Source organism: Dipodomys spectabilis, unplaced genomic scaffold (assembly GCF_019054845.1).
Source record: "Dipodomys spectabilis isolate Male_0828 unplaced genomic scaffold, ASM1905484v1 ptg000174l, whole genome shotgun sequence".
NCBI classification, from domain to species: domain Eukaryota; kingdom Metazoa; phylum Chordata; class Mammalia; order Rodentia; family Heteromyidae; genus Dipodomys; species Dipodomys spectabilis.
In genome coordinates, this window is record NW_024870851.1 from 5956916 (window position 1) to 5972639 (window position 15724).

General features: G+C 42.5%; 1 protein-coding gene across 2 annotated transcripts in view; it reads right to left on the reverse strand.

The window, feature by feature from the left end:
• Ppig (peptidylprolyl isomerase G) overlaps positions 1 to 15724 on the reverse strand; it is a 45679-nt gene that overhangs the window by 15791 nt on the left and 14164 nt on the right. For both annotated transcript variants that reach the window (XM_042694109.1, XM_042694110.1), the window contains exons 7-9: positions 12517 to 12604; positions 1444 to 1473; positions 1206 to 1345 (exon numbers count right to left, since the gene is read on the reverse strand). In XM_042694109.1, the coding sequence (XP_042550043.1) occupies positions 1206 to 1345; positions 1444 to 1473; positions 12517 to 12604 (258 nt within the window). The remainder of the gene's footprint in view (positions 1 to 1205; positions 1346 to 1443; positions 1474 to 12516; positions 12605 to 15724) is intronic.

The window sequence follows — 15724 nt, forward strand, 5'->3', positions numbered from 1 at the left end:
ATATAAATTAAAAAAAATCTACTTATATATACTTTGTAAATCAAAATCTAAATAAGGGCTATTAAGAGTGAGATATTAAACTTTTAAATATGCCTAAAAGGAAAGAAAGAAATTCACAGTGAATATGAATACATTAAGGTAGGCTGAGATCTAAAATCTGCAGTTCAATGTCAGTCCAGGAAGGAAAGTCTGTGAGACTCATATCCAATTAGCCACCTGAAAAGTGGAAGTGGTGTTGTGGCTCAAAGTGGTAGAGTGCTAGCCTTGAGCAAAAAAGATCAGGGACTGTGCCCAAGCTCTGGGTTCAAGCTCCACGACTGACAAAAAAAAGACAAAAATATCTGAGACCATATCACATGTAAGTGAAATGCATTCCATAGACAAAAATTAAACCTGTTAAAATTGTTCAACTAAACTTAGTAACGTTTTGTTCCACAGGTCCCAAAGCTTTATTTGCCCTCTCAAACTTGTATTCATTTTGTTTATATTTACTTTAGAAGGAAAAGATTATGTAAGCAGCCCCATCTCAAAAACAGCTTAAAAATAACTTCCTATTAAAAACAAAACCGTAAGCCGGGTGCTGGTGGATCATGCCTGTAATCCTAGCTACTCAGGAGGCTGAGATCTGAGGATCGCCGTTCAAAGCCAGCCCGGGCAGGAGAGACCGTGAGACTCCTAGCTCCAATAAACCACCAGAAAACCGGAAGTGGCGCTGTAGCTCAAGTGGTAGAGCGCTCACCTTGAGCTGAAGAGCTGAGGGACAGCGCCCAGGCCCAGAGTTCAAGCCCCACGGCCGACAAAAAAAAAAAAAAAAAAAGAAAACAAATGCACAAAATGTATTTAAAAATACAAACACCTCATACTTACATAAGCTTTATTATGAATTTCATGCCAAATATTTAGAGCATCTCTGCTTATTTCACATGAATAAGAATTCTCACAAATATGCTGGGTGCTGATGACTCAAACATGTAATCCTAGCTACTCAGGAGGCTAGGATCTGAGGATCATGAAGTCAGCCCAGGCAGAAAAGTCCGTGAGACTTTATCTCCAATGAACGATTCAGAAAAAAATAGATGTGCTGTGGCTCAAGTGGTAGAGTGTTAACCTTGAGCACAACTAGGCTCAGGGATAGCACCCAGGCCCTGAGTTCAAGTCCCAGGACTGGCCAAAAAAAAAACAGAAAAGAAAAAGAATTTCCTTACCTTTAGATTTGGGAATTAACTCTCCACAACTGAGTATTCGAACTTCAGCAAATGGTTTGCTAGCTGCATCTGTTTTCTGGTTTTCTATCTCTCTCACAACTTCTTGACCAGAGATCACTTGCCCAAAAACAACATGATGCCTACAGGCAAGTGAGAACCATTAAATAAAAGCTTCTTTTAACAATATTAAATTATTTTTAAAAATGAAAGTAGGTTGTAAAATATTAAAATACTTTACCCATCTAAATGAGGAGTTGGTTTCGTTGTTCTTTTGGAAGTCATCAGATAGGAGAATAAAAACAAAGTCAGAGAAAAACAAAGTTAGCATCTCTAAAAAGGAAAAGAAAATAACTGCATTGGAAACAAAGTTGGAAACTCAGAAATTATATGCTATCTTAACAGAATCATATGGTCTTAATCTTATTTCTATATGTTGACATTATTTTTATCCATTTGTATTTCTTACATGTGACTTCATTTTTTTTTTTTGGGTCCGGTCACGGGGCCTGAACTCTGGGCCTGGGCACTGTCCCTCAGCTCTTCAACTCAAGGCTAGCGCTCTACCACTTGAGCCACAGTGCCACTTCTGGCTTTTTTCTTTTTGCTTATGTGGTGCTGAAGAATTGAACCCAGGGCCTCATACATGCAAGGCAAGCGTTCTACCACTGAGCCACCTTCCCAGCTCACATGTGAATTCTTATATTCATGGCTATTCAATGTTCTACAATATTGACACATCAAAATTTATCCAATTATTTTACAATCTAATCAGTTTATCTGGTCTTAACATACTAGACAGTTAAAGCTAGCAGGGGCTAACAGGTGGGACAGGTGGGAATAGCCATATTCCTGATGGTCCTCAGACATACTTTATTGAACCTGAACAGAAACAGTCCACTTAGCTTTTGTTTTGTTTTTTGGGTCCGGTTGTGGGGCCTGAACTCTGGGCCTGGGCGCTGCTCCTCAGCTCTTCAGCTCAAGGCTAGCGCTCTACCACTTGAGCCACAGCACCACTGCCGACTTTTTTCTTTTTGCTTATTTGGTGCTGAGGAATCGAACCCAGGGCCTCAGGCATGCAAGGCAAGCGCTCTACCACTGAGCCACCTTCCCAGCCCTCCACTTCGTTTTATACAATATTATTTATGTTAGTTGTCTTGGCAAGGCTTCTGAGCTCATTCTTCTTCATACCCAGAAAATTTCATGTTCAAGAAAGAAACGAATTAAAATGTTGGTCAAAACCCAAAGTAAGGGCTTAGGTAGTATATGCTCCTATAGCCAAGCTCAGTACTGGGGAGCTTGAAATGAGAGGACTGCTTGAGCCAAGTTCAAAGAAGCCTTAGCAATATAAGTAGAATGCCTCATAACAAAAAGCAAATCCCCTTCCCCTCCAGATCAAACTTAAAGCCATGTAGTTAAAGGTTGGCATATTGGTGTTCTTCTACCATGTCTGCTACATTAGGAAGTGTAAATAGGAAGACTGAGGTCCAGCATGGCCCAGGTAAAAGACTATCTCAAGAGTACCAGAGCAGCCAGGCACCGGTGGCTCACGCCTGTAATCCTACTCAGGAGGCTGAGCTCCAAGGATCCCTGTTCAAGCTAGCCTGAGTGGGAAAATCTGTGAGACTCTTATCTCCAATTAACCACCAGAAAACTAGAAGTGTCCTTGTGGTTCAAGTGGTAGAGCTCTTGCCCTAAGCTGCAGAGCTGAGGGACAGTGCCCAGGTCCAGAGTTCAAGCCCCACGACCTCAAGCCCCACAAGTGACCAAATAAATAAATAGGGGCTGGGAAGGTGGCTCACTAGTAGAGTGCTTGTCTTGCATGCATGAGGCCCTGGGTTCGATTCCTCAGTACCACATAAGCAGAAAAAGCCGGAAGTGGGGCTGAGGCTCAAGTGGTAGAGCGCTAGCTTTGAGCTGAAGAGTTGAGGGACAGTGCCCAGGCCCAGAGTTCAGGCCCCATGACCGACTAAATTATAAAAAAAAAACCAAAAAACTCCAGTATATTGTGTCATCACTGTAAATTATGCTCATGTGAACTATAAAATCACCTAGAACTATAAAAACCCAGGCGTATACTATGTATTTACATATTACATTCATACATGTATACACACACATATTCACACACATTTTGTATTAGATATAATCTATCCTCAATTCAGATTCTATATTTTGTCACTAAAATTCATTTGTAATCCCAAAACTTTTTTTTTTTTTTCCTTGGTCAGTTGTGGGGCCTGAATTGTGGGCCTGCACACTGTCCCTCAGCTCTTCAACCCAAGGCTAGCGCACTACCACTTGAGCCACAGTGCCACTTCTGGCTTTTTCTGCTTATGTGGTCTGAGGAATCAAACCCAGGGCCTCAGCCATGCAAGGCAAGCACTCTACCAGTGAGCCACCTTCGCAGCCCTTGTAATCCCCAAAATTTTATGTGGTGTTTTCAGTCTTTCACAGATATATGCAGTAGTTAATAATAGTGTTGGCAAGGATATGGGAAAATCAGAACTCCTCTATCTTGCTTGTGGAAATATAACATGGTGTAACTACTATACAGTATAGTCAAAGGTTCCTCAGAAAAACAAAATACAGGATTAATATACAGCCCAACAATTCTGCTCCTAAATATATTTAATCAAAGAATTGAACATCAGGGCTGGGAAGGTGGCTCAGTGGTAGAGTGCTTGCCTTGCATGCATGAGGCCCTGGGTTCGATTCCTTAGCACCACATAAGCAGAAAAAAAAAGCCGGAAGTGGTGCTGTGGCTCAAGTGGTAGAGTACTAGCCTTGAGCTGAAGGGCTGAGGGACAGCGCTCAGGCTCAGAGTTCAGGCCCCACGACCAGACCAAAAAAAAAAAAAGAGTTGAACATCAGAGATTCAGGCACTACATTCACCGCAGTACCACTGAAGTATCAATATTAACAGATGGATAAACAAATATGATAAACAGTGCACTATCATTTAGCCATAAAAAGGAATGTTGTTCTGATCAAGGCAACAGTAGGAAAGAACTGAGAAACATGCTAAGTGAGACAAGCTGGACACAAAAGACAAATATGGAATTACATTGGTAATCCCAGAGGTGCTGGAGGTAGAGGCAGGCAGATCACAAGGTTGAGGCAAGGCTGGGCAAAAAGGATTGACACCATCTCAAAAACAAAAGTGTTGAGGTATATTTCAAGTAGTAAGCACTTGTTTAGCATAGGTGAGACCTTAGGTTCAACCCCCAGTACAGCAGAAAAAAAAGTGTGTGAGGGGGAGAAAATATCCCTATACTTGGGAGGCTGAGGCAAGGAGGACTGTGAGTTTATGGGCAGATTAGGATACAGTAAGGCCCTGTCTTTAAAAAAAAAAGAAAAAAAAAGACAAACAGGTAAAGAATAGGAAAGTTACCTGGAAAATGGAAAAAGGGATTAAAGAAAAAGCAACAGTTGGAAGATTTTGAGAGCATATTAAACTCAACATAGGAGTCTTTTTTGCTTAGCAAAGGAAGAATTATGTTAAAAGAGAAAAATCAATGATAACACTGCCAAAAATATAAAAATAGCACACATAGCTAGGCACCAGTGATCACACCAATAAACTTAGTTACTCAGAATGCTGAGATCTAAGGATCATGGTCTGAAGTCAACCTTATGTAGGAACATTTGTCAAACTCTGACTTCTAATTAAGTACCAGAGGTGGAGTGTAACTCAAGTGGTAGAGCACTATCCTTTAGCTAAAAAGTGAAGGAACAGCTCCCAGACCCTGATTTCAAGCCCTAGTACAAACACTAAAAACCTAACAACAAAAAAAGCAAACACACTGCCGGGCGCTGGTGGCTCACGCCTGTAATCCTAGCTACTCAGGAGGCTGAGATCTGAGGATCGCCGTTCAAAGCCAGCCCGGGCAGGAGAGAAGACCATGAGACTCCTATCTCCAATAAACCACCAGAAAACCGGAAGTGGCGCTGTAGCTCAAGTGGTAGAGCGCTCGCCTTGAGCTGAAGAGCTGAGGGACAGCGCCCAGGCCCAGAGTTCAAGCCCCACGACCGACAAAAAAAAAAAAAGCAAACACATACTATTAATGTTCAAATGTCAATGTAGTAATATACATATATCACATATAAATGCATCAATGTCAAAAATTATTCCAGTAACATATATTTAAAAAAATTTTTGAACAACTCAGGGCCTGGGCATTGTCCCTGAGCCTCTTTGTGCTCAGGGCTAGCGCTCTACGACTTGAGCCACAGTGCCACTTCTGATTTTTCAGTGGTTTATTGGAGATAAACGGGGACTTTTCTGCTTGGGCTGGCTTTTAACTGCTATCCACAGATCTCAGCCTCCTGAGTAGCTAAGATTACAGGTGTGTGCTACAGGGGCCGGGCTAAAAAAATTGTTTTTAAAACATCTAACAGGACAGGCTGGGAAGATGGCTCAGTGATAGAGTGCTTGCCTTGCATGCATGAGGCCCTGGATTCAATTCCTCAACACCACATAAGCAGAAAAAGCCAGAAGTGGCCCTGTGGCTCAAGTGTAGAGCGCTAGCATTGAGCTTAAGAGCCGAGGGACAGTCCAAACCCAGAGTTCAGGCCCCATGACCAACAACAACAACAAAAAATCTAACAGGGCAACAGTAAGGCTCAAATAACAGTGTTTGCCAAACAAATACAAGACCCTTAGTGCAAACCACAGTACTGCTTTAAAACAAAAAACAAAAATCCAAAAACAAGCTGGTGCTTGTGGCTCATTTAACACGGTCTAAGTGCTGTACAGTACAGTATATACTACTCAGGAGGCTGAGATCAGAGGATCGTAGTCTTTTAACCACCAGAGAAATGGAAGTGGAGCTGTGGCACAAAGTGGGAATGTAATAGTCTTGAGCAGTAAAGTTCAGGAGCAGTGCTCAGGCCAGGTTCAAGCCCCATGACAGATCAAAAAACAAAAACGGAAAAAAAAAGCAAGCATCATGCAAAGGACCCCAAAATAACACCAATAACTCAATCAATGGATTCATGCAGTGATAATGCTGTTCTAGTGATTTATAAAGAGATTCATGAGCTGGGTGCCAGTGGCTCATGCCTCTAATCCTAGCTACTCAGGAGGCTAAGATCTGAGGATCGTGGTTCAAAGCCAGCCCAGGCAAGGAAGTCCGTGAAATTCTTATCTCCAATAAACTACTGGAAAACTAGAAGTGGCACAGTAGCTCAAGTGGTAGAGTGGTAGCCTTGAGCTGAAGAGTTCAGGGACAGCGCTCAGGCCCAGAGTTCAAGCCCCATGACCGACAAAAAATAAAAAAATAAAAGAGATTCATGATATATCTAGAAGTTAATCACTGAGGACATGCTGTACTCCAGCAGTATTTTTACTGCCTGTAAAGTTCTGGGGAGCCGGGCGCTGGTGGCTCACACCTGTAATCCTAGCTACTCAGGAGGCTGAGATCTGAGGCTCGAGGTTCAAAGCCAGCCTGGGCAGGAGAGACCATGAGACTCCTATCTCCAATAAACCACCAGAAAACCGGAAGTGGCGCTGTAACTCAAGTGGTAGAGCGCTTGCCTTGAGCTGAAGAGCTGAGGGACAGCGCCCAGGCCCAGAGTTCAAGCCCCACGGCCGACCAAAAAAATAAATAAATAAAAAATAAAAACAAAAATAAAAAAGAAGTTCTGGGGAGTTGGGAGGCAGTGGCTCACAAACTATAATCCCAGCTATTCTGGAGGTTATGATCTGAAGATCACAAATTGAAGTCAGCCCAAATAGAAAACATATGAGATTCTATCTCTGATTAATCAGCCAGGGGGGAGGTGTGGCTCAAGTGGGTAGAGTCCTAACTATAAGCAAAATAGCCAAGATTCAGAGTTTGTCTTGGTACTGGCACACATGTGTATGTGCGTGTGCACACACACATGTATGCACGCACACACACACGCATACACACACGCAAGCAGCAGCTCTGGGAACACTTTATTTCTGCTTGCCAATTTTTAAATTTTAGTCATTTTATTTTTTGAAAGACTAGGCTTGAACTCAGGGACACTGTACAGAACCATGACCTATGCCTCTAGCCCAGTTTTCACTGGTTATTTGTATGATAGGGTCCTGCTTGCCACTTGGGCAAATTGAACCTTCATGTGCCCACTTTAGATTTCTAGTTGTTGCTAGATATACAGGCATATACCACCACACCTAGCTTCTGAAAAAGTCTGGAATATTGCAGACTTTTCTGCTCTGGTGGCCCAGGCTCCATTACAGCTTATTATAACTGGAACATTCAACTAGCTATGGATTAAGAAGGAAATCTCTTGAATTTTTCTGCCACAGCCAGCTTCAAACTTTGGCTTTCCCATTCTCAGAATTACAGGTTTGAGTCACTGGTACCTGGATGCTTTCTAATTTTCAACAACAAAGGAAATAAAAATTTCATTTAAAATATGCACTAAATAAAAATGACAGGAAAGAAAGGCTCTATTGCAGGGTGCCAGCATAAGCTGGATAAGAAATAACAAAGTGAAGCCGGGTGTTGGTGGCTCACGCTTATAATCCTAGCTACTCAGGAGGCTGAGATCTGAGGATCACAGTTCAAAGCCAGCCCAGGCAAGAAAGTCTATGAGACTCTTATCTCCAATACACTACCAGAAAATTGGAAGTGGCGTTGTGGCTCAAGTGGTAGAACGCTAGCCTTGAGCTGAAGAGCTGAGAAACAGAGACCAGGCCCAGAGTTCAAGCCCCACGACTAACCAAAAAAAAAAAAAAAAAGTAAAGTGAGAAAAATGATAAACAGGTTGAAGAAGGGACATAGTGGGTAAGGGAGAATAATAGAGGAGGTTAATCTAACCAGAATACATGTTGGTTAATCTGGTGTAATCTAACCAGAATACACCAGTGGCTCATGACTGTAATCCTAGCTACTCACCAGGCTAAGATCTGAGGACTGAGGCTCAAAGCAAGCCCAATCAGGAAAGTCTGTGAAAATCTTATCTATAATTAACTACCCCCCAAAACCTGGAAATGGAGCCATAGGGTTCAAATGGTAGAGTGCGAACCTTGAGCACAAAAACACAGGGATAGCAGCTAGGCCAAGTTTAAGTCCCAGGACTAGCACCAAAAAAAAAAAACACACACACACACACACACACAAAAAACATCACAATGAAAATCCCATATATTACTAATATAAGCTAATAAGCCCTAAAAAAAAAGACAAAGCTGGCACCGGTGGCTCACGCCTGTAATCCTAGCTACTCAGGAGGCTGAGATCTGAGGATCACAGTTCAAAGCCAGCCCAGGCAGGAAAGTCTGTGAGACTCTTATCTCCAATTAACCACCAGAAAACTGAAGTGGTGAGGTGGCTCAAGTGGGAGAATGTTAGCTTTAAGCTGAAGAGCTGAGGGACAGTGCTCAGGCCGAGTTCAAGCCCCATGACCAACAACAACACAAAAAAGACAAAACAGCAACCGTGTATGACAATTGATATAAGCAAAAAGGAATATTACAAAGCTCTAAAAGTAAAAATCATATATACTGATATGGAGTAATTTTAAGTATATACTGTTAAGGGAAAAGAGCAAAACAGCAGTATATGTAATATAACACCTACTATATAAGAAAAAAAATAAGGAAGAAAACACGTACCTGCCTATGTTCTCAAAAAGGATAGGGATATAAACCAGAAACTAGTGAAGTTGGCTCCTAACATGTATAAGTAGGAATGAGGTGAAAAACATCAGGGAGGAGCTGGGAAGGTGGCTCAGTGGTAGAGCGCTTGTCTTGCATGCATGAGGCCCTGGGTTTGATTCCTCAGCACCACATACGCAGAAAGAAAAAAGCCGGAAGTGGTGCTGTGGCTCAAGTGGTAGAGCGCTAGCCTTGAGCTGAAGAGCTGAGGGACAGTGCCCAGTCCCAGAGTTCAGGCCCCACGACTGGACTCCCCCCCCCCCCAAAAAAAACAAACCATCAGGGAGTCGGAACAAGGGAGTGGGACTGAGCAGGAATGACATTTCAGAGCATTCTTGATTCAGGGCAAGGAAGGTGCTAAGCTCTAATCGCCAGCACCAGAAAGTTTTAACTTTTGAATTCATGATAGTATTTTACAGACGTAAGCTGGAGATATAGCTCTGTTGCAAAAGCACATCCCTACCACGTGCAAATACCCCCAACATCAAAGGAAAAAAATCTGAAAAACAATTAACACAAAAAGAACATACAAAACAAGGAAAACTTTTTTTTGTTTGTTTTTTTTTGCCAGTCATGGGGCCTGAGCTCTGGGCCTGGGTGCTGTCCCTCAGCTCTTCAGCTCAAGGCTAGCACTCTACCACTTGAGCCACAGCGCCACTTCTGGCTTTTTCTGCTTACATGGTGCTGAGGACCGAACCCAGGGCCTCATGCATGCAAGGTAAGCACTCTACACTGAGCCACTTTCCCAGCCCCAAGGAAAACTTTTTTAAGACACAAACAAAGCAGGTGCAGTGGCTGAAGCCTGTAATCATAGCTACTTAGGAGATGGAGATGAGAGATTGACAATGCTAGTAAAAAAGAACTTTGAGATTTGCAAGAAACCTTTTTAACCAATATCGGGGTGTGGCAAGATATACCCATTATCCCAGATACAGGGAAGTTTTAAGTAGGAAGGTCACAGCCTAGAGCTGCCTGGACATAAAATGAAGGCTAACCTTCGAAAAAATTAAAAAGAGGCTGGACATGTAGGTCACCTGGTAAAGCACCAGCCTAGTGGCACAAAGCCCTAAGTTAAATTCCCAGTACCACCAAAAAAGAAGAGAAAAACACATTAAAAATCAGAAAAAAGCCAGGCATTGGTGGCTTACAGCTGTAAACTAGCTACTCAGGAGACTGTGGTCTGAGGATCCTGGAAGCCAACCTAATTAGACCCCCCAAAAGCCAGAGTGGAACTGTGACTCAAGTGACAGAATGCTAGCCTTGAGCACAAAAAGTTCAGGGATAGTAACTAGATCCTGAGTTAAAACCCCAGGGCTAACACAGGGGGGGAAAAAAAAAAATCACACGAAAACACTAATCTTAGAAATAAAATAGGGGCTGGGAAGGTGGCTCAGTGGTAGAGCGCTTGCCTTGCATGCCTGAAGCCCTGGGTTCGATTCCTCAGCACCACATAAGCAAAAAGAAAAAAGCCGGAAGTGGTGCTGTGGTTCAAGTGGTAGAGCACTAGCCTTGAGCTGAAGAGCTGAGGGACAGTGCCCAGGCCCAGAGTTCAGGCCCCACTACCAGACCCCCTCCCCCCCCAAAAAAAAAAATCACACAAAAACACTAATCTTAGAAATGAAATAGGGGCTGGGAAGGTGGCTCAGTGGTAGAGTGCTTGCCTTGCATGCATGCTAGCCTTGAGCTGAAGAGCTGAGGGACAGCACCCAGGCACAGAGTTCAGGCCCCACAACCAGACCCCCCCCCAAAAAAGAAATAAAATATTAGCTTGGGCGTGGCTCAAATGGGAGGGTGCCTGCCCAGTAAGCACAAGGTCAAAGTATTAAAACAAAAAAAGTAATCTATTATACATTTAAATATAGTGTTAAAATGTTCTACCTAAAATAAAAATGATATAAAAATGATAAATAAATGTGAACTCTACTTGAATATAAGCATTAACACTTTACAGCTGATCTAGTAACAAAGGCTTTAAACAACTAATAAAGAGTGTAACATAGATTCATTGTATAAAGGAATGATTCACATCTCAGAAAGATTCAGAAATTTACAAACTGCTGTATTTTGGGAATTTTTTATTGAAGATATTCAGACCATTAGCTAGACACTGGTGGCTCACACCTGTAATCCTAGCTACTCAGGAGGCTGAGAAGCAAGAATCGAGGTTCAATACCAGCTTGAGGAAGACAAATCTAAGACTCCTTTTTTTTTTTCTGGTCGTGGGGCCTGAACACTGGGCCTGGGCACTATCCCTCAGCCCTTCAGCTCAAAGCTAGCATTCTATCACTTGAGTCACAGCGGCACTTCCAGCTTTTTCTGCTTATGTGGTGCTGAGGAATCGAACCCAGGGCCTCGTGCATGCAAGGCAAGCATGCTACCACTGAGCCACCTTCCCAGCCCCAAATCTGAAACTCTTATCTCAAATTAACCACCAAAAAGCCAGAAGTGAGCTATGGATGAAGTAATAAAGCATCAGCTTTGAACAAAAAAGCTCAGACCCATAACTGTAGCAATTTAAGAGGCTGAAATCTGAGAGCTATGATTTAAAGCCAGCCCCAGCAGGAAGCCCATAAAACTCTTAGCTTCAATTAACCACCAAAAGCTGAAGTGCAACAGTACACACCCAAGCCCTGAGTTTAAGTCCCAACACACACACACACACACACACACACACACGCACACCCAAGCCCTGAGTTTAAGTCCCAACACACAGACACACACACAGACACACACACCCAAGCCCTGAGTTTAAGTCCCAACACACACACACATACACATACACACACACACACACAATCAGACCATGGCTGATAATTACAGAAAGTTAAATTAAAAATAAGGTGTGTATGTGACTATTTTTTTTTTTTTGGGGTCCGGTCGTGGGGCCTGAACTCTGTCCCTCCCTCAGCTCTTCAGCTCAAGGCTAGCGCTCTACCACTTGAGCCACAGCGCCACTTCCGGCTTTTTTCTTTTTGCTTATGTGGTGCTGAGGAATTGAACCCAGGGCCTCAGGCATGCAAGGCAAGCGCTCTACCACTGAGCCAACTTCCCAGCCCTATGTGACTATTTTTTATTATAATCTAATAATATATATACATATATGTGTGTGTGTGTGTGTGTGTGTGTGTGTGTGTGTGTGTGTGTATTTTTTGTGGGTCGTGGGGCTTGAACTCTGGGCCTGGGCACTGTCCCTGAGCTCTTCAGCTCAATGCTAGCACTCTACCACTTGAGCCACAGTGCCATTTCTGGCTTTTTCTTTTTCTTTTTTTTTTTTTTTGGGTCCGGTCGTGGGGCCTGAACTCTGGGCCTGGGCGCTGTCCCTAAGCTCTTCAGCTCAAGGCTAGCGCTCTACCACTTGAGCCACAGCGCCACTTCCAGCTTTTTTCTTTTTGCTTATTTGGTGCTAAGGAATCAAACCCAAGACTCATGCATGCAAGGCAAGCACTCTACCACTGAGCCACCTTCCCAGCCCTCTAATAATAATTTTTAAGCTAAAACTGTCAGAATTTGGCCAAGACAAATGCCTTTAATTTGTTCTTAGGTCCTCCTGACAAATCTCTGTAAAACTTCAATAATTCAATTCTTTGCTCCTCCTCATTAAACAATCTCCTTTGTGGAAAAGAATAGGGTATTTAAAACCCTCAGATCACAAATACTTACATGAAGAACTGTGAACCATTTGTATCCTTCCCTCTGTTAGCCATTGACAAGAGAAATTCTTTGTTGTGTTTAACAGCAAAACTCTCATCTATATAGAGAAGCAAAGTTTTCAGTTACATTATTTGAATAAAAAAGATCATGCATTTTATTTAGGTAACACAGGCCTTGAAATCCTAACTTCTCTCAGTTTTCCAAGTGTTAGGATTATAGATATGTAGCACTGTATCAACTGGAAGTATTATTCTTTAGTGTCAAGCACAACTTAAATAAGAAGGTTAGGTCAGAAGGAAGAGAATCAAATTAGTCAACTTCCTCAAGCATATTTATTTATTTACTTATATTTGTGCTGGTATTGGGGTTTGAACTCAGGCCTCATGCTCTTGCTTAACTTTTTCTGCTCAAAGCTGGTGCTCTACCTCTTGGGGGTTTTTTGTTTTTGTTTTTTGTCAGTTGTGAGGCTTGAACTCTGGGCCTGCTATCCCTGAACTCTTCAGCTTGAGTGTTCTACCACTTGAGTCACAGCGCCACTTCTGGTTTTCTGGTGGTTTATTGGAGGTAAGAATCTCATGGATTTTCCTACCTGGTCTGGCTTTGAACTGGGATCCTCAGATCTCAACCTCCTGAGTAGCTAGGATTACAAGCTTAAGTCACCAGCGCCCAATGGTGCTCCACCTCTTGGACCATACCTCCACTTCTAATTTTGCTAATTAATTGGCGATAAGTTCCAAGGATTTCCAGCTTGGAACCAGAATTCTCAGATCTCAGCCTCCTGAATAGCTAGGATTACAAGTATGATCTGATCCACTTGCTCCTGGGTTCTACCTTCATTTTAGATTAAATATTTTTACCTTATTCTTTTGAGTGCTGAAGTTTGAACCTATTGCTTTACATATACTATACCAATGAGCTATATTCACATTCCAAAACATTTAACAATTTCTATTTCTTCCTTCACTACAATGTATACAATGTATAAGGTATTGGGTTCAATTCCCAGCACTGTATAAAAACAAGAGGAAATGGAAACAAGGAGGAGGTTTTTCTTTATTGTTTTTGTTTTCTTTTTGGTCGTTTATTTATCTGTCTTTGGGAGGGCAAAGGGGGGATCACAGAGGTGGAGGGACAAAGAGTAAACAAATGCAGCAGTGGTACTCAAAATTAGACAATATGTTTAGAATGAACTGTACAATTTGAAGGTAGATATGGGAGGAAAAACTAGGAGAACACAAAGGAAGGGGTAACATTGTTCAAAAAGAAATATACTCTTTACCTGACTTACGTAACTGTTACCCTGCTGTAATCACCTTTCTAGTAACAATTAAACAACAACAATGAATAAAACCAAAAGGGCAAAACAGGGGCCTGGTGCCTCACATCTGTAATCCTAGCTACTGAGGATTGAGGTTTATAGGCTGGGCAGGAAAATCCACCAGACTTTTATTTCCGTTTAACCACCAGAAAACTGGAAGTGGAGCTGTGACTCCAAAGTGTGCTAGCCTTGAGCAAAAAACGTTAAGCAAGAATATGAGGTCTTGCCAGGCACTGGTGGCTCAGGCCTACAATCCTAGCTACTCAGAAAGCTGAGATCTGAGGATCCTGTTTCAATGCCAGCTTGGGCAGAAAAGTCAGTAAGACTCTTACATCCTAATTAGTGAAAATAAGCTGGGAGTAGAGGTATGGCTCAAGTGGAAGAGCATCATGCACCCTTGGACTGAAAAAGCCAAGTGACAGAACAAGGACCTGAATTCAAGTCCCAATACTGTATGCATGCACTCGTGTGCATACACAAAGCCACACCCTTCCAAAATGTGTTGTTTTGGGGCTGGGAAGGTGGCTCAGTGGTAGAGAGCTTGCCTTGCATGCCTGAGGCCCTGGGTTCGATTCATCAGCACCACATAAGCAAAAAGAAAAAAGCCAGAAGTGGCGCTGTGGCTCAAGTGGTAGAGCACTAGCCTTGAGCTGAAGAGCTGAGGGACAGCACTCAGGCCCAGAGTTCAGGCCCCACGACTGGACCCCCCCCCCCCCAAAAAAAAAAAGTGTTGTTTTTTTTACTAAGAAATACTGTTAAATTTCTTTCCTTCTCTCTTCTCTTTTCTTCTTTCTCTTTCCCTCTCCCTTTCTCTCTCTACTGGTCCTGGGGCTTGAACTCAGAGGGCCTGGGCACTGTCTCTGAGCTTCTTTTGCTCAAGGCTAGCACTCTACCACTTGAGCCATGGGGTCATTTCTGGCCTTTTCTGTTTATGTGGTGCTGAGGAATCAAACCCAGGGCTTCATGCACTCTAGGCAAACACTCTATCACTAAGCTACATTCCAGCCCTAAATTTCTTTAATAAAGAATAAGATTGAGCACTTCTGAGAGTTTAGAACAGAGCAGGAACTTTTCAAATACTAATCAATACAATGTATAATTTCCTAAAACCCAATTTTTTATTGTAAGTTTTTTTATTGTGAAAATACGGTAGAGGGGTTATAATTACATGAGCAAGTTAATGAGTTCATTTCTTATCAAGCATTGTTGCCTCCTCCTTTGTTTATCCCTTAACATCCCTGCCCTCCCATCTCCACTACACTCTTCCCACTCCTAGTCAAAGTTGTAAAGTTCAGTTTTCGACATAGTATCTTGTACATTTCATTGTTTCAATGGGTCCACCTGTACTCCTATGTAAACAATTTGTTGTTGTTTTTTGTTGGTCATGGGGCCTAAATTCAGGGCCTGGGCGCTGTCCCTCAGCTTTTCAGCTCAAGGCTAGCACTCTACCACTTGGGCCACAGCACCACTTCCGGCTTTTTTTCTGCTTAGGTGATGCTGAGGGCCTCAGGAATGCAAGGCAGAGCCACTTTTCCAACTATGTAAACAATTTGGTTTTTCCTTTCCCCTCCCCAAATTATACCAACATCAAATAGAGTGAAAACAGGGTATGTTATACTGTGGGGGAGGGACATACAAACCAACAGAAAAATCACCTTATAAATATGTTAGAAACAATAGCAAGAAAGAAAAACCACTTGAGTCTTTATCTTGGGTTTCATTTCACTTAACATCAACTTATCTGACCTTTTCTGCTTGTCTCAGACATATACTAGTTATTGCAAATAAGGGAAACCATGGGACCTATGTTTCTTTGGGCCTGGCTTACTTCACTTAATATAATTTTTTCCAAGTCTTTCCATTTCCTAACAAATGGGGCAATGTCATTCTTTCTGATGG